General features: G+C 44.8%; 1 protein-coding gene across 1 annotated transcript in view; it reads left to right on the top strand.

Moving 5' to 3' along the window:
• Positions 1-19,188, top strand: part of relt (RELT TNF receptor) — a 93,761-nt gene that overhangs the window by 39,899 nt on the left and 34,674 nt on the right. Inside the window, exons 7-8 of the mRNA XM_078545236.1 lie at positions 5,105-5,359; positions 17,543-17,629. Of these exons, the coding sequence (XP_078401362.1) occupies positions 5,105-5,359; positions 17,543-17,629 (342 nt within the window). The remainder of the gene's footprint in view (positions 1-5,104; positions 5,360-17,542; positions 17,630-19,188) is intronic.

Here is a 19,188-nt window from a genome sequence, read left to right as displayed (position 1 = left end):
TTGTGCTGCATGACTGATTTCACAATCCATCATGATCACTTTGGGGTGCCTGTCCATTCACAGTTTGATTGACAGCCCCAACTGGCTTTAAAGTATTTGATTTGGTTCTTTGAATACACATGCTTGTCCTTATAAAGGATTAAGTAGTTGAATTAATTTAAATGTAGCGAAAGGGTTTTTATCAATGGGTATTTTTTTAAATAGTGAATTTATCAATAGACACTTAGAACTCTATTTTGTCTGAGCATGAGTCCTGAGGTCTGCTGATGGTGGATACTTGGTGAGTTGGCACGGAGGGTGTAAGAGCAAAGGGTGTTGGGTGGGGGCATAGTTTGGCATAAGTTGGTACTAAGTTGGCATAGGGGCTATAAAGGGCTATGGGAGTGTGTGGAGGTGTATAGGTTGACATGGAGGATGTGAGAGTCCATGCAGGGTTGGTAGGGGGTCATGAGGTGACAAGAGTTGGCTTGGATGGGGCATGGGGAGTATGTGGGCGGTGAGAGGGTGAGGGCTAGAGGGCTGTTTTTGTTTTAATTTTTTTTGCAGCTGGGACAAAGTGCCGGATCATTGAGGCCGGCCTTTTGCCCAGCCTGGCTCCACACCCGGCAGCAACTGTTTCTGGGGGTGGTGGGCCCAACTCCCATTAACACCTACACCCCACCCACCCCCCCACCTCAGAACGAAAATCTAACCATCTGGAGCATTTCCTCCCGAGTCTGGTTTGCAGAGCCAGGAATTTTCTCGAATCTGCGCTCCTGAGCCGGGAGCAAAAATTCAAGCCTATGTTTGGGAGAGACTGTGCACAAATTATACAAAGTATGTCCAGGGGGGAACCTCAATTGCCAAAGGGTTTTCTCCCATTTTAGTTTCCTCTTCATTTTGCCTAATGGAGAGGCAGGTGGGGCTAGGCTGAATTTCCCCATTAGCTTCCTCGTGATCTGCTGCCTACTAATGTCTTAATGGAAGGGATAAGAAATAATTCAACCAAGTGGAACTAAAATTCAATTTAGTTGTTACATTAAAATTCTGGGGCTCACAGACAGTAGAGAAATCTTTCATCATTTGCCAAGCTGGGGTGCGGTTTCATGAGCACTAACTACCTTCTGGACCTTGTACAAGTACCTGACCTTCAATACTCATGATTTTGTCCTATATTGAAAGATGATCCCTCCATTTCTCCCCAGCTGAGATCAGCCTACTCAAATACATGACCCTTCCGGTCTATGTGGTTCATCTGTTCACTGGATAAACTTGCTGAGTTTTTGGAAGGAGGTTCACCTTTCTCCTCTCTCAATAATTAGCACTCACGAACAAAGGATTAGGATGTTTGTAATCAAGGCCTACAGACATGATCCCAAAATAACTTGACGTGCCATACTGTGGAGCAGCACAGCAGCTGCCACTTTGTGTTGCTGTTCACTGGCTTGGCACAACTGCACAGATGAGTATCTAATGATCCAAGCATTAAAGGACACAATGGCCTGATCTGACCACACACAACAAAAGACCTTCAATTCCTTCCTTCCATCCAGTGTAACATGCAATCAAAGGACCATGTCAGATTCTATTAGTGCATTATAGATATTTCAAATGCTTATTCATCTGTCGGAGTGTGTGTTGTTTTATTTAAGCAGCCTATTGTGTCAGCTTTTAGCAAATCTGCATTTTCTTGAGAACCAACACTACCTGTCAAACTTATAAGGGTGGATTAGTTCAGCTATTATCCAAACCCCACTGGTAAATGGTGCAAAGACTCTTGTTTTTACACACAGGAATGCGTGCAGCTGCACGTTAGGGAGTGAAACAAGCTGAAAAGTACAAACTGCTTTCAACTCATTAATCCTTTATTTTGCTAAAAGGATATTAAGTGTGCTCATTCTGAGGTGAAGTGAGCCAAGGCAACTCTCCTGAAACTCCTGTCGCTGGTGACAGTGATCCGGCTGTTCTGACCGGGGCAATCCTGCCACACCAGTGTCGGGATGGGCTTTGCACCTGCCTGCTGCGCTTTATTCTGTCTTAACCTTGCAGATAATGTGGGGTCAGGCTCAGTGCCATTTGGAGGCAGGTTCCTGGGGGTATTTCCGGGAGCACTAGGGTCCTTGCCTCATGCTAGTGCCAGGCACAGATTTCTGCAGCAGTTTCTGAAATATTTAAACTTTTCAAATTTGGAACACCTGTCAGGTGAAAATCTATCATTTTGCACCTCCCATCTTGCTCCTTCTGCTTCACTACCTGCCACCGCACCCCCCCTTCCAAAAGAAAAAAATCTGATTTCTAGCTCACTTCCCTGGAGGAATCGCTAGATTTCCCGCCCACTTGTTGAGTGCCAATCAAACTAAAAAGAGGCTCATGCCCACCATCAGCTTACATGACACCATAAAAAAAGCGAACCCCTCCATCTCGCACTGCTCCTTTAAATTCCATTTCTGACCAGGTTTTTGGTCACCTGTCCTAATGTCTCCTTTGGTTAGGAATCAATTTTCTGTCTAATTACTCTCTTTTGAAGGACCTTGGGATGTTTTACTACCTTAAAGGCGCTATTTAAATGAAAGTTGTTGTTGTACAACAAGACAAAAATTTTAATTTTCTTTTCTAGGCACATATATTACACCTTCTGGATTATTTGATGGAGTTATTTGAATAGATAGGCCAAAGGCCGGGTATTTTTGAGTGTTCTCTAGATTACCTGTGTAACCACGGTCACCCTGAGATGTTTCAATGATGTGATGTGATGCTATATAGAAATACAAATATTGCTTTGAATTCTGCTGGCTACAAGAGGATAATGAGGCTGGTGCTACACAAAGGATAAGTGAATAGAAGAGATCTATTTTGGAGGGAAGTGAAGGTTTTGAAACAACATGAGCAGTAATGGGAGAAATGATCATTCATACCGGAGTAAAGAGAAACTGGTGCATTGGTTTTGGGTGGCTTCAGTTATTTGACTCCCATCAATTGGTAGGGCATGTGTGCATTTTCTATATTCGTTTAGGGGGTGTGGGTATCGCTCATCCCTAACTGCCCTTAGGAAGATGTTGGTGAGCTGCCTTCTTGAGTCACTACAGTCTTGGTATATATGCACCTACAGTGCCTTTAGGGAGGGAGTTCCAGGATTTTGGCCCAGTGGTGATGAAGGAATGGTGGTATAGTTCCAAGTTAGGATAATGAGTGACTTGGTGGGGAACTTGCAAGTGATGGTGTTCCCTTGCACCAGCTGCCCTTGTTCTCCTAGAAGGGATGAGTTTGGAAGGTGCTATGATCTGTGATCCCCATCTGATGGGTTCATTAATTAGGTTGCAATGCCACAGAAAGGAGGTCTTGTGACACAGTGGTAGTGTCCCTACCTCTGGGTCAGAAGCTCTGGATTCAAGTCCCACTTCAGGACTTGATGACCATGGCCAGAATTTTACATTGGTTGTACAGGAGTGCGCCTGACCCGACAGTGCGTGAAACCGTGCGCAAAGATGCCGGGTGCATGGCTGATGTCATCGCGCACTCACATGATATTTCGCTTGGTGGGCATGGGTGGCAGTCGGAAGTGCACCCGCTGACAATTAAGCGGACAATTAAGCTCACTAAGAAGGCAATTGTAATCGATTGTACGTGGCCAGTCCACTTTTACGGTTGGCGGACGGGCCAATCGGCCAGGCAGCCTTTACACGTTCGCTGAAACCTCGATCCGGGGTGGGATGAAATGTCCGGAATGAAATATAATTTTTAAAAAAGATATCTGTGAACTGATGTTGTTTGAGTTCTGCTGTCAGGTGCTTGAATGTGTTGCATAGACACAGTTTGCTGCATTTTTTTTCTTTTCATTTAATCTGTCCAGGTCTGCGGCTCCCTAAGGCAGCTCCGCAGCAACTGTCTGCCTTCAGGGAGCTCACGAGAAGCAACCACCCGCACCCTCACTTTTTCTCAGCGCCCGCCCTCTTCCCGCACCCCGGCAGTGCCTAAGGCTTTCTCAGCGCGAGGTTCACGCAGGCTGGTTGTTAATTGGCCAGCCAGCGTGAAATTGCGTCCGGGGGCCGGTTGCGGACAGAAGCACGTTTCGCGTCTGCTTCCGGGCCCGCCGATCGCCCAACTAGTGTAAGATTCAGGCCCATAGAAAGTGGCTCATTATGTGGCCAAACAGTAATCAGCCTGTAAAACGTTCTAATACGCCTGATGGCAAGTGGCAAGAGCAAGAGAGTTTCCTGGTTATGCATACTGCAGAAGGCAACGGAAACGCATTGCAGTATTATATCCTCATCATACAACCTCCTCCTCCGCCTTTAGGTATCGTGCCCAGTTTTTTATTCAATGTCTGAAACTTGGGAAGGGTCATCAGACTTGAATTGGTAACCCTACTTTTCTCTCTCCAAACATGCTGCTGACCTGCTGAATGCTTCCAGCATTTTCTGTTTTTTATTACAACATCAGCATTATAGAATTTCAATGCCCATTCACCCTCTGTAAACTTTGTACAGAACCAATGAACCCTATAGTGACAATATGATGTGTGAAAAAGCTATAAATAAAACCATCATTCATTCATAGCTTTCTACATTCTTAAAAAAAACTGTTTTTACTACAGCCCTATAAGTGTCAATCATCCAGACCATTTAAAGTATCAACAACAGAAACTGTAAGCACTTGACACCTCTTTACCGTGTGTAAATAGATGTTATGCAATTGATAGAATAAATCAATGAGGTGAGTTATTTGCCTCAGAATTCCCAATTCAGTTTCAGTTCAATGGTATCCACAGTATGTTGATGGCGGGGGAGTCAGCAATTGTAATACCATTGAATGTTAAGGGGAAATGGTTAGACTGCTTGAAAAATGACAAGTAACTCTCCTAATTGTTGCTTGTAGATCCACAATGTTGAGCGGAGAAAAACCATTTAAACCAGAGATTGGGAATATGTTTGCCCAAATACAGCCTTGCAGGTGACAGGCATACATCATCCAACATTTCCTATAATTTGCACCATAGCAATGCTGGGATGATTAAATGAAAAGGTTCATTGTGTACAAAATAATCGAACAAAGTTAAATGTACAAACTTATTATCTCAAGGAGCCATAAAACAAAATCCACACTTAAAAACATTTATGCTTGTTAGGTTTTTATTCCCGACTTTTGCGTGTGGCAAGAGATATCCAGACTACAGATCGAGTGAACGTCTCAAAGTCTTCCAGCAATAGCAAGAAGGGGGCACAAGAGGAAAAGCATGCTGAATACGCTGTACTTGCATTGGTGCCTGTCTTCTGCATTGTAGGATTGCTTGGAATTCTTGTCTGCAACTTCCTGAAGAAGAAGGGATACCGCTGCACCTCAGAGAAAGAAGCTGATGAGGAGAGCTCCACTGAGAAACTTGGTAAAAAAAAAATCTTGACTGTAGCTTTTGTTTGTACCACACTGACTATGGTAGATATGGGCGAAGAAATTTTGCAGATGCTGCACCTATTTTGCACTCGTGCAATGGGCAGCAAAATGTTCAATATGACAGGTGACGAGGGCATGCACATTCCGCACCAGACTTCAAAAGAAGTGTTCAGGGCTTCTTTTTGCATGTGCTAGAGTACTAATGTCTGTTTGATACCTCGTTTTGCTAAATTAATATTCCCAGCACCAGTTACATGCAGGAAAATGAAGTCTACATGCAGTCCACCCATAAACGAAGCTCACGGCCCAATATCGGGTGGGTTCTGGGCCTATCCGCTCCAGTGCAGGGGCAGTTCTCAATGTCTTGTTCTTGGCTGCAGGCTGGCACAAACAAATTTCTATACCATGGTATCTGTCAAAAATTAAACAATAGGGTGACTTTCCTGTTTTCCTTCATGTGGTATTCCACCATTTTACACACGTTCCATTTTTCCACTAAATCCCATCTCTTCACCTTCAATATTTTCATTCAGATCAAAGACGTTTTGTTGGAGTGAAACTCCTGTGCCATTGGGATGGGGCGGGCAGGCGTCGGATATGCTGTCGATGGCATGGCATCTTATTTTACTGCTTTTCCATCTGCAGGTGGCCTTTAAAATCTTGGGCAGAGTTTTGACGCTCAGGAAGGGCAGGCGGGAGCGGTCAGGAAGCTGACTGCTGCCCGTGATCGGGGCTGGACTTTGATTTCGTGTTGGGGTGGGCCAATTAAGGCCCGCCCAGCGTGAAACGTGCTTCAGCTGCCTCAGGGAGATGAAGATATGAAAAATTAAAAATAAAGATTTTTAAAATGTCATAAAACATGCCCCCCCCCCATGTGACTCTGTCACATGAGCAGGGATATGTTATTAATGAAATGTTAAAATTTTTGTTTTATATTTATTTGCTGTTGGAAACCTCACCCCGCCCATGGATGAGGTTTCCTAAAAAATGCATAGGCCGCTTGGTCTTTCCAACTGGCAGCGAAAAGTTTCTTTCAATTCTAACTTTAATGGCCTTAATAGGCCTTTTAATTGTCGGACGTGCTGCTGACTCAGGCATGCACCCGCTGACCGAAATATCGCGTGAGTGCGTGATGACGTCGGGATGCTCGCCTGACACCATCGCACGTCATTTTACGTTGGGTGCGAATGGGTCCCAATGATAGTTACGATAAAATTGCCTACTTTTAAAAAAAATGAGTTAAGAACAACTTATGTGCTGCAGTTGGTGCTTAAGGTGGGAAGCAACTACAATGAGCAATCAAACTGCCTCCTGTGTTTTCACAGGACATTTATTTAATTTCTGGTTACTGCCTTGTTTTCTCTCTTTATCTTTTGCCATTCTATTCTTTTCTACTGACAGTGTTCCTCTTTTCATTCCCCCTGTTGTTTCTCTTTTCTTCCTTCTCTGCTGTTTGCTTTGTTGACTTTCACTGTTCTACCTATCAAACTTCATTACCGCTGAGCTTGAGTGAACTAAAGCTAGACATTTGCTTTCTTTCGATTTAAGCCACTCTTCGCACTAAGGCCAATTATACAGGAATCCCGACTTGACTAAGATCAGCTAACCCAGCAGGGACCAAGTATTGATCTTTTCACTTTGCCGTATGTCAGCTTAGAACCACAACATGTGGTTTGTTTACCCACACTGTTGCTACAGAGACCTTAGTGAGGCTCTTTCTAATGCATGCTCAGAACACGTCCACTTCAGTGAATTTTCCAATAATGAACTTTCAGTTTGCAGTACCATTTGCAAGCTATGGAGACTTCTGTAGGTTTAATTGTACCTCTGCACCTATATTAGTATCCTGGTTTGCATTCACATAACTTCCTACCCCTGCTCTGTTTTAATGCTGTTACTATATTAACCTACTTATTTTAAAGGGGTTAACGGCTACATTAAAATAGTGTAGACAGAAATATAGGGTAAGTGCAGTGTGCTTGAAAATAGCACAAAACTGACCTTAGTGGCGAGGAAACATTGGTGAGCACTAACTATAAAATTACCATTTAAAAGAAAACTATTCCTATTATAAATCCCATTGAATTCCAAACATAGGATATTGGAACTGCAAGTTAACACCTGTTTAGAGAAAGACAAGTTAATGTTAACCTTTCATCAGAACTGAAAACTGTAAGGTAAGCAAGATTTTTTTTTAAAACTAGAGAGAGGTTAATAGGGATTTGTTTACACAGAAGGCTGTTTGAGTGCTTTTACCACAGGGAATGGTTCAGGAAGAGAACATTGCATCTTTTAAGGTAAAATTGGCCTGATGTTTGAAACAAAGGAAGATAAAAAGATGGCGACGAAGGAAAAGGGCAGTGGAATTTGCTTCAGCAAAGAGCCACCACAGAGTCCAAGGGCCTTCTCTATGCTGGCAACTTCCGTGATTTTATAATGAAAGAAAGGGACAAGGTTTCCTAAAAAGTGCAAAGACCGCTTGGCCTTTTCGCCTGCCCGTCAACCGTAAGATTGGATGGGCAGCGAAAAATGTAAGTTAATTAAGACTTTAATCGCCTTAACAGGCCTTTTAATTGTCGGTGGACGCGCTGCCGATTCCCATGCGTGCCCACCAAATGAAATATTGCTTGACTGCACGTTGACATCGGGACGTTCACCTGACATCCAACGGGCATCATTTTACCCTCGAGTGGGTCGGGTGCGCGCCTGCCCACCGGGATAAAACATTTTCCCCATATATTAATGATACTAGCGTTTTAATTCCAGACTTTATTAAGGGCAGAAAATTACGCTGGGCGGGTGTGCATGTCCCGGCCAAGCGTAAAATGACGTGTGATGACGTCGGGTGAGCGTCCCGATATCCTCGCGCAGTTCCGCAATATTTTGTTCAGCAGGCACGCGCCGTAGTCGGCAGCACGCCCATTGACAATTAAAAGGCCTATTAAGGCCATTAAAAAGTTAATTAAATTCAAATTTATGCTGCCTGCCTAACCTTACGGTTGGCGGGCAGGCGAAAAGGCCATTAAATTTTTTAGGAAGCCTTATCCACAGGTGGGATGAGGTTTCCTAAAGCAAATAAAAATCACATTAAAATTTTACACTTGAATTAAAAGCATGCCCCTGCCCATGTGACAGAGTCACATAAAGGGTAATGTTTCATAACATTTATAAGATCTTTCATTTTTTTATCTGAATCAGTTCATCTCCCCATGGTAGCTGTCTCCCTCCAGGAAGATTATGTAGCGCACACTCGTGCGTATGCGCGAAGGTCACTCTCACCCGGCTCTCACAGGCAGCGCTCAGTGCTGCCACACGTTTCACGCTGGGCGGGCCTTATTTGGCCTGCCAGCATGAAATTGCCTTCCGGGCCCGATCGTGGGTGGTGGTCGGCTTCCTGACCGCCCCCCCGCTAAGCCCTCACACCAAGGGCAAAATTCTGCCTGAAGTGTTTATTTATCTCCTTGCCTTCGCCTCCCTACCTGTTAACTCCTCCAAGAGCCGTCCAAAATCTCCATTCCATTGGCAGAGCAGGCTTGAGGGGCCGAATGGCCTACTCCTGTTCCTAATTTGTATGTATGTAATTTAAATTCCCCCAGCTTCTGTGGTGGAATTTGAATTTTGGCCTCTAGGTTACTAGTCCAACAACAATACCACTATGCTACCATCTTCTTTGGCAGTCTGGAAATGTTCAGTTGGTGTGGCACAGAATCTATATTTTTTATTTGCCTTGAATAATCTATATCTATCTCGGCAATGCCTTGCCCATCACTGTTTAGAGAATAATCTGTAGCTCAGTAACAGACGTCTGGAGAAAGCTTTGTTAAAATCTTACCTCCACCCCCTCCCCCAACAAAAATAAATAACAAAATAGTAAGTTTTAGAGGGTTATTTTGTTAATTTTTTTTGTCAATAATTCTTAGAAAGAAGACTTATTACATTTTGTATAATATCTGCCTTGTTAATCAGGCTGCAGTATTTGTAAATGTTATATGCTAAACAATGGAAGTTACCAGGAATTTTGTCACCAGTTCCACTGGAGTGTTTGATGTTGGATTGCTTCCCCTTTTGATACAGCATGTTTCCAAATTTGTTACAAAACTGAAGTTTCATTTCCGATATTTTGACGATGGTGCAAAATGGGGATTAGGAGCCTCTCTTAAACTGAGGGTTTAGCACAAATTCTGGCAGTCTTAATCCAGGTAACACTGCACAAGGCAAAATATAAATATACTCATTTCCCCTATTCTTCTTCTGAGGGTTCTTCATTTGAATGTGTTGTGACCAGTTTGGTATTTTTTAAAAATCCCAAGTCCAGCCTTAACTGTGACGATGTGGAAACTATTGCACTCTGAATAGAAACAAAATCATACATTAACATATTTGACTTTGGTAATCCCTGGTGGCTGTTTTTCAAAGATTACTCACTGTTTCACTGCTCACTACAGGATGCTGTTCATTAAGCAACTGTGACAACCTTCAATTCGTCACAGGATTGTTCGGAGGAAGCAACCTGCCTGGGTCATCAGGGAAAATTCAAGGAAGAGAGGGGGGTTAATAAAGGTCTGGAAATTGGTGACTAGTGTCTTCAAAAAAAACAGCCCTAAAAGTTACAATGATTTAACCAGCACAGATCTTCAGAACTGAAACAAGTTCAATTGAAGAAAAAAAATTTATGTTATTTGATCCTTTGGCTAAACATGCAGTTTTCATGAAGTAAACATTGCAAAGCATGGGGTCGTGAAGAGCTCATTTTTGAATTTGTTTACGGGATGTGGGTGTCGCTGGCTGGGCCAGCATTTATTGCCCATCCCTAGTTGCCCTTGAGAAGCTGGCGGTGAGCTGCCTTTTGAACCGCTGCAGTCCCTGTGGTGCCGCTACACCCACAATTGCTATTAGGGAGGGAGCTCCAGGATTTTGACACAGCACTGAGAAATCTTCTTTCGCCACCTGACTGCAGACTCCTTCAAGAATCTCCTCAGCACATCAACTGGAAAATTGGTTCTTAGTCCGATCAAATCTACAGAAGCTTCAGCATTGGTGTAGTATGAGACATGTGAACCAGGGAAGTCTTATACTCAATACCTGGTCTGTACTGATCTTGGTTAGGCTGATGATGGCAGCAGTAAAATTCTCTGGCACAGGGAAAGGAAAGAATAAGCAACTTCCTGATTGCTGCTGGACAGTGTAAATAGATGAAAGTCAAATAAAGACTGAGTCAGGCTGCACTTAGCTGTAATAGTGCTGTTGTTGACATGGATTCACATGCAAAGAATAGTCAAAACAGGCTGCCCCGCAGTGATAAGTTGCCAGGGGTGACCTTAATGAGGTGAGAGTGGGACCCCCACCCCTCAGGGTCAGGAAGCCCCACCCTCAAGAGCTGCAGGCCAATCTGATTGGCTGGCAGCTGAGTAGCCCCAGCAGCGCCAGAGCGCCGCAGTGGCCGCTGCTGGGACTACAAGAAGTCCCGTGAAGAAAAATCATGGGCAGGGTTTTGCCCTTGGCGGGGGAGCTCGGCGGGCAGTCGGGGATTTTACGTGGGCGGGCTAATTAAGGCCCCTTCAGCGCGGGAATGTGAGTGGCAGCGCTCAGCGCTGCCTGTGTGGGCGGGGGGGGAGGAAGGCGAGCGGGCCTAGCTCGAACTTCACGCATGGAGCTGCCTCAGGGAGATGAAGCGCTGTTTAAAAAAATAAAAGAAATAAAATTGTCATAAAATATGTCCCCTCACGTGACTCTGTCACATGACTGGGACATGTTTTTAATTCAAAAATAAAATTTTTATTTGATGTTTATTTTGCTTTAGGAAACCTCATCCCACCCGTGGATGAGATTTCCTAAAAAACATAAAGGCTGCTTGGCTTTTTCGCCTGCCCACCAACCGTTAGGTTGGACAGGCAACGTAAATTTGAATTTAATTAGCTTCTTAATGGCCTTAATAGGCCTTTTAATTGTCGGCGGGTGCGCGCCAGAGTCGCTCTTCCGATGTTATCATGCGTCATACGCTCAGGTGTGTTGGGCGCGTGCCCACACGGCCAGCGTAATATTCTGCCCCATGAATAACAGACTTCAAGGTAAGTTTGGTCAGACATTTTGGTCGTGGAGGGATTGGGGATCCCAGCGAGGGGGGTGGGGACATTGCATTTGAGAGGTCAGTGGGGGGAGGTACGAAGGGAGTACCATCTTGGGGTGATTCCCCTGACAGGCACAGGGACTCCCCAAAGGAGGAACACCCCTTCCTTTCTGACCTTTACCCTGATTTGGGAAATTTGTGTGCTGGCCACTTTCTTTCTGCCTTTCCCCACCCACTGTATTATGGAGTTGGAGGTGGAAAGAGGCCCTTAACTGCCCTTTACTTGGAAACTTAAGGGCCTCACTATGGCCATATTTCAGTGGCTTTATCCACCCACTGTAATATGGGGGACAACTCAGGGGTGGGCAGGAAGGCAGTGGGCTGGGCACCTGTTTTATTTTACTTTTTACTTATTTTACTTTTATTTATTTATTTTATCCCCCCCCCCCCCCCCCCCCCCCCCGCCCGCCTTAAGTGCGCTGGTGGTGGGGTCATAAAATTCCCCCTAATGTGTGTGTTTCAATTGACTTGCAGAGTTGTAACTTCATAAAAGTTCAGGCTTTTTGGTTTTACAATTACTCAGACTGCAATCAAAGGTTTCTAACCTGATCAACATAGATTCAGCAAGTAACAGAAAACATGTGTGTTTACCTCATAGCATAGAGGAAAGTTTGAGGCTAGCTCCGGTTCCTGCAAGTTAGTAAAGTGATAGGCCGGAATTTTCCATTCCCATTGGCGTCGGCTGTCATGATGGACGGGCGGGGGTGGGGTGTGAAATATGGTGAGAAGACCAAAAACTGGTTGCATGCCATTGTGAAACCAGTTTGCAATCGTCTGCTCCACCCTCCAATGGCGGGCTGCATTTCCCAATTTGCGGGAACCTAATTTCAATATTTTAGCATCTTGTTATCAGCGGAGCTGGAGCTGCTGGGGTCACAGGGATTCGGATGGACCGGACACTCCTGGAGTCACCTGGGTGGATGGCCCTGGGGTGTGCATCTGCTGATCCTCCTCCCTTGAGGGTTCCTTGAGGGCCCCTGGCTGAGTCCTTGAGGAAAAGGGGTAGCTGGAGTGAGATCATGCTGCCCTGTACCCCTCAAGTTGACACTGTTGGAGGCCAACGATGGTGTCAGCGGTGGAGTTCAGCCCGTGCAGTAGACCAGGACAGGTTTCCATGGCAGTCGCCATCCTAACAGTGTTGACCTTGGTGCGTTGGCATGCCAGCGCTATCACCTCAGCCTGAAGGCAGACGGACTCCTCCATCGTGCCCTGCAATCTGAGGAGTGCAGCAGACATCCCTTCCTGATGTTCCTGAGCTTGCCTTTGCAGCTCCAGCAACTGAGGTATGACCGAGTCCAGAAGCTCCTCATCTGGCTTGGATTCAGCAGATTCCTGGCCTCCAGCAATCCTCCGAGTGCCGGACACTTAGGCAGTCCCCGCCTCCTCCTGCAGACAGTGCGATGTGCTCACCAGGTTGTGACTCCGAAGCTATTCTAGAACTAGGTCCCACCGAGGTGTGTGTCTCTGCATTGGTGGAGGGTGTGGGTGAGCACTGTGACGGGACTTCATTTAGGGTGTTACAAGATTATTCTTCTGAGGTCTCTTTGTGGTTTGAGTCAAGGACCTGGCTTGTGACCCCCCCTCATCTTCCCAGATGTGCCTGCAAAAGCAAGGAGAGATAATTAGTACATGGCAGTGAACTGTTGAACAGGAGAAGTGACTCATGGCATGGTTGTCTGATGTATGTTGCACTGTTGGATCCTCACTTGGTTGAGCACCACCGACCTCACCGTCAGCACAGGGATGGTCCAGATTGTCGTCGGCCAGCTGGATGACTCTATTTTCAAAGCCTGTGAGGACCTTGATGTCAATCATTCCTCCACTGTCTGTGACCTCTCCCTTTTGTTGTGTGGCAGCTTGCCCTGCATGAACACAGATGGAGAGAGTGTAAGCAGGACACCTGCCAGGCCAGATGAGAAGGATGCCTGGCATGTGTGGGTGGTGAGTGGTGCCATGGATGGGATGAGGACCTGATCCACAGAGCAGATGAAGGCATGTGTGAGAGAGCGAGTGGTGATGTCCCTTGAACTGGCAGTAAGTGAGGTCGCTGTGGATATATGATGGGTTTGTGAGTGTGTAAGCTGAGAGTATGAGCAGAATGACTTACCCTGACGGAACAGAGGAGATAATTCATCCTCTTTCGGCACTGGGTGGCTGTCCTCTTTTGCAGGGCAATGGTGCTGACCGCCGTTGCCACCGCCTCCCATGCTGGATTGATGACCTTGCTTGCTGGCCTTCACCAGATTGGGGCTAGAGGACTTCACGGCGGGCCCCCACTCCATTCAGTAGGTGCCCGAGGGAGGCGTCATTACATTTTGGGGCAGCATGTTTCCTCCCTTTGGCAGCCATGACTTTGCAGCAGCTTCTGATCTCTTAGAGAGTGCTGGCTCTGTGCAGGGGCGCCCTATAAATATGGCACCCGGATTACTGATGGCCTGAGTTGACGGCGGGGCGGGTGAATCAGAGGCCACCCCACCAGCGATCTGGTGTGTTTCCTGGGACTGGTGTGTTTCCCGGGAATGCACTATTATTGAGACGGGACATGCCTGGAATGGAATGGTACGTTGCAAAAAGCCACATTTTGCATCAGGCGGGTAAAATGACTTTTTTCACACCCGCTACCGTACTAAGTGCAAATCTGGGACGATTCCACCCATAGTCAAAGCAGGGTCCCAAACTGGTTCAGTTTGTAAATGCAGCGTATGCTGAGCCGCATGCACTAGGAAGAACTAGTTGATATGGTACGGCAGAGAGGGTGATCCAGGTCAGCTCAGCAACCCTGAGCTAGAGAGAGAAAAATTATCAACCATGTTTTCTGTTCCTAATAGTTATCAATGACTAATTCATGGTTTGCTGTAATATTTAGTACCATGATAAAATAGCTGCTGTCCAGGTTCACAAATGAATCATGGTCACTTGGGCTGCTGTAACCTATCAGGAATCTTTAACAGAGGAGGTGAAAAATTTAGGTTAAAATAATGTTTTTTTAAAAATACAAATATTAACAGCTGCCTCAATCCATCTATGATGCAACATGGCCAATGCAATTGAAGAACATTTTGCTATGTGATTGAGAGAAGTGAAAACCAGTATTAATTCTGTAAAATTCCCACCCAGCAATGGTGTAATCTTAAAATATTCTTAGGCAATGGAAAATCTAGTGGGGAATAATTACTGTCTTATCCGAGGTCACAATGGCGCAAATAGAATTTTGAACCTCCAGGGTATTATGGGATTGCGGTCTCTGTATAATGGGAAAGCAGACATAGTGTGATGACTTGCCAAATACATTGACCTAAGGTCACCTGAGTATGAAAGTAGTGTATAGCTGCAGGATCCATTGATAATGGACTGCAACGTAGAAGCAGAGTCAACAAAGAATTATGGACTTGTCAACATTCTAAGGAGTTGTATGAGAAAGACTCTTTCCTCTTTTTCTGAAACAATTGGGAAATATCTTACTTCAGGTTTGACCCAGGTTTTGGTGTGTTTCAAAGCAATTCTTTGTCCAGAGAGGCAAGATGACAATGCTTTTTAGAGATCCATAGTCTGATCTGATGTGTGACCCAGAGGCGTAGTGTTGAAATTCCACCCTGGTAAGTTGTGAATTCAATAACTTTGGTAAATTATGTCCCAGCACCGGAAAAATTACCATGAAAGCTGCCATACTGCTGTAAGAACCCAACTGTCTCACTAATACCCTTCAGAACCTGGCACCCTGGTCTGGCCTACATGTGATGCCAGTCCCACCCTACATAGTTGTTACATTGCCCTCAGGAAACTAGGGATGGGCAATAAGTACCGACTTGTCAGTTTTGCCTAAATCGTAAGATCAAATAGAAAATAGAAGCCAAGAATTAGTCATGCCATTGTACCTCTCAGTGACTGATCATAGAGAACAGCACTCAATACATCCTTAACTCTACAAAGGTACTGAGCTCAGAAATGCTTACATAATCCTCAGTAGTAGCCTTGAACGTAATCTATTTAGTGTCCATATATTTGGTGCTTTCTATTCTGTCCTTGCCTGAAGGTACTGACTCTTACTAAGGCATGGTTCCATGGGCACCAGTAGTCTATCTTGCTACAATGACTATTTTTCAAATGTGCACATTGACCGTAAATGTTGACAGGTTATTTCACAGTGGAGACTTCACGGTCAAGCCAGGTTCTGTTCTTGCCTTAAGTTTACATTAAGCCATTCAGTGGTGATTGGGGCAGGAATCCTTGTAGATTTTATTTTCCTCTGTATCCCAGATGTGCTAAAATCAATTTTAGTGGTTCTTACCTTAGCCAATAGTGGCTCAGTGGGTGGCACTCTTGTCTCTGAGTCAGGCAGTTGTGTGTTCAAGTCCCACTCCAGGACTTGAGCCCAAAAATCAATGCTGACACTCCAGTACAGTACTAAGTGCCGCACTGTCAGGTGCGCTGTCTTTCGGATGCGATATTAAACTGAGGCCTGCCCTCTCGGGTAGATGTGAAAGATCCGGTGGTGCTATTTTGAAGAAGAGCAGGGGAGTTATCCCTGTCATCCTGGCCAATATTTATCCCTCAACCAACATCACAAAAACAGAATATCTGGTCATTATCACATTGCTGTTTGTGGCACCTTGCTGCACTAATTGATTGCAGTGTTTTAACAGTGACTACACTTCAAGAGTACTTCACTGGCTATAAAGAGTTTTGGGGCATCCAGTGGCCATGAAAGGTGCTATATAAATGCAAGTTTTTTTTTCCCTTTTTGAGCTCCATCAAGTCAGCACCAACTGAGAATTGAACATGGGACCTTCTGCGCTCTGTGGTTTTAGTATTCCACTGTTCAGTGGTTATATTTACAGGGAAATCCAGAGAACACATTACTAGTCATCAATGCTTAGTGGCAAAATTACTGATCATTGAGCTAAGGAAACCTCTGCATCATTCCTTTCTATTAGTTGGGTCTGTGTTGTGTGAGAAGTACTTCTAAGAATTCAGACTGTATTGTTCTCCGCCTTTCTCTAACCCATGCTCCTGTTTAACTAGCCTCCATTTATTTACAATGTTTGTACAATGGCGGTATTTATTTCCATGCCCTCTTTCTGCTCATGGAAGTTTTGAAACAATTCTTTCCAGTATCTCCAAGTTGCGGTCATGATGCTAAATTACTAGGAGCTTGTTGCCATGATATCTGGTTCCTGACCTTCATGGTTGAAACTCCAAACAAAGAATCACATCTGGCTATGGGACTATTCATCAAGGCCTGCATGGTCCCATGGGGCCCTGCAGTTTTGACAGGAAGGCACAATATTGCTGATTTGAAATCTGCAGAGCGGTGTTGGTTACCTTATCACTTCAGTTAGCTTTTAGCTGTTTGAGTAGTGTGAAATGTTCATCACTGCAGCTGTTTGCTGACTTATTGCTTCTCACAGTATGCAAAAATGAATTCCCCACACGAGGAGTCCTCACCAAAGAGCATCCACCATTTTGACAATGTATTGCTATTGACCATAAGCACACAAACTCTCCACTTTCAATGGTCACAGGAAATGTCTTATTCAAGAAAGGACATACATTTATGTAGCATCTCTCATGGCCTCAGAACATCCCAAAATGCTTTAAATCCAACGAAGTGCTTTTTTAAAAAAGTGTAGTCACTTGTCAGGCTCTGAACACAGACCCAGAAACACAAGGAATGACAATTCTGTTGAGAACCAGAGGTGAAGTGAAATTCTGTTGGAATTGGCCCCTAGGCTCTATAGTGAGCATCACTGCTCTCTTCATCTTCTCAGCTACAGGAAAGTCTGTGGGAGTATTCAGCCTGGATTGGGGAAGAAGTAAAAAGGTAGGAGGGAGGAATCTGTGATTTTTGGGCTCCTACCAGTTAGCCACACTAAGATATTGTATTGGGAAATTACAGGCATTATGTACCCATAGCTACCCAATGCAGCAAATCAGAGAATCACCCCTAGAAAGTCAGACAGTCAGAAAGACCCTGCAGTGAACAGGTTAGCTGCTGCTAAAAGCAGTTCAATTCTGCAGGAACTCTCTTCATTTTCTTCTCTTTTACAGCTGCTATTAATGGAGATCCCTTCAAGTCTGATGAAACCAATGAAGACACCATTGGTGTCCTGGTGCGGCTGATCACAGAGAAGAAAGGTTGGCATGCAATTATTTCATTCTCATCAATTCAAACCACCATGGTAGGCACATGATAGTTTCTAAATATTAATATAAGAAATCTGGGTTGGCTATTCGAGGCTGTTCTGCTATTCGATAAGATCACTGCTGATCTTCTACACTAACTCCACCTTACCGACCCTTGGGAAGCCCGACAGCTAAAGGAAAGCTGGACTGCTGGATCCAGGAGGTAAATTCCTTTCCACTTACCTACTGGATGCAGCATAGCAGCCTTGCTAAATCCTGTCATCGGCACCCCCCTCTCCCCAGCCTCCAATCTCGGCCTCTGTTGGTCAGAGCTTGGCCTCCAGCATTTCCCCATACCCCACGCCACTGCACCTGCCTCCCTATTCCCAACTCCAAGTTCCGAGCTAATGGTCAATGGACAAGACAGAGGTCATTCCCTTGGCACCAGAGTGAGGTCCACGGAATGCAGGGTGGTCCCTTTTACAGGTTTCACCTCCTCCTACTCAGACTTTGTCACAGTGACCCTCAGGCACAGATGTGAAGGGAGAAGTCTGTTAATTTTTGCTGTTTCTTCTTTAACGGTTTGTGTTCTGTTATTTATTAGACTTTATGGCCTGGATTTTATGCTGGTAATGGTGCTGAATCTGTCAGTGTTTGCCATCATTACATAAGTGAATATACCAGTTGACACCAATGTGTTTCAAAGCGAAAGGTCTGGGAGGGATGCACTAATACCTCTTTGCCTTTTCTGCCTCTTTTATCCCCTCCAATCCTATAACCTTCTGTGATATCTGTTACCTGATGTTGTGGTGACTGCATGTCATTGTAATGTAAAAGTGCTCAGCAGAGCAAGGGTTAACGTGGGATTGGAGAATAGCACTGCCCACAGTATGATGTATAGGCTCACATGGTAATAGACTGAGAGAACAGTCTAGAGAGAACACTTTGGAACCAGCCTGCTTGGAGGTAACAGCACCATGCATGACAATAACTTGGGATCTGTAAATAATTAAAGGTTAACAATAAAGGGTTCATGTTTAAATATACAAGTCTCAAGATCTCATCCATTGAGACATCTAAAGAACCCCTTAATGGAACATTGCTGGCAGCTGTGGGATATCAGCAACACCAGCATAGCACAACGTGCTTGGCAACAGTGCCAAGATATCACATCAGAGATAGTAACACAATCCAACATGGTGACCCATGGTGAAATGAAAGATGGCAGCTAAATGAATGAGCCCAGAACAGCATCCCAAGGTACGAAAAACTAAAAGCAACTGAAGTCTAACTAGAGAGACGCGCACCTAAGAAGAAAATTTGAAGAAACAGTTAAAGAAGCTTCACTAAAGACTTGGAAGTGAGAAGTCCCCCAGATTGAGTGCAAGTCCATTTCAGAAAATTGCAAGAACCCAAGTGACACAGTTCATGAGATGGTGAACAAAAATACATTTTAGAATAGGTTGCAGTCTAAAGAGCGCAGTATCTACAGGGCAGCAGCTGCAAGTAAAAAAACAAAGGCTTAAAAACAACCTGTAAAAAAAAAATCAGCTGGCAGAGTCAAAGGTTTA

This window comes from Cetorhinus maximus, chromosome 7 (assembly GCF_964194155.1).
Source record: "Cetorhinus maximus chromosome 7, sCetMax3.hap1.1, whole genome shotgun sequence".
NCBI classification, from domain to species: Eukaryota; Metazoa; Chordata; class Chondrichthyes; order Lamniformes; family Cetorhinidae; genus Cetorhinus; species Cetorhinus maximus.
Note: the sequence above shows the minus strand (reverse complement) of the source record. Positions and strands in the feature narration are given on the sequence as shown.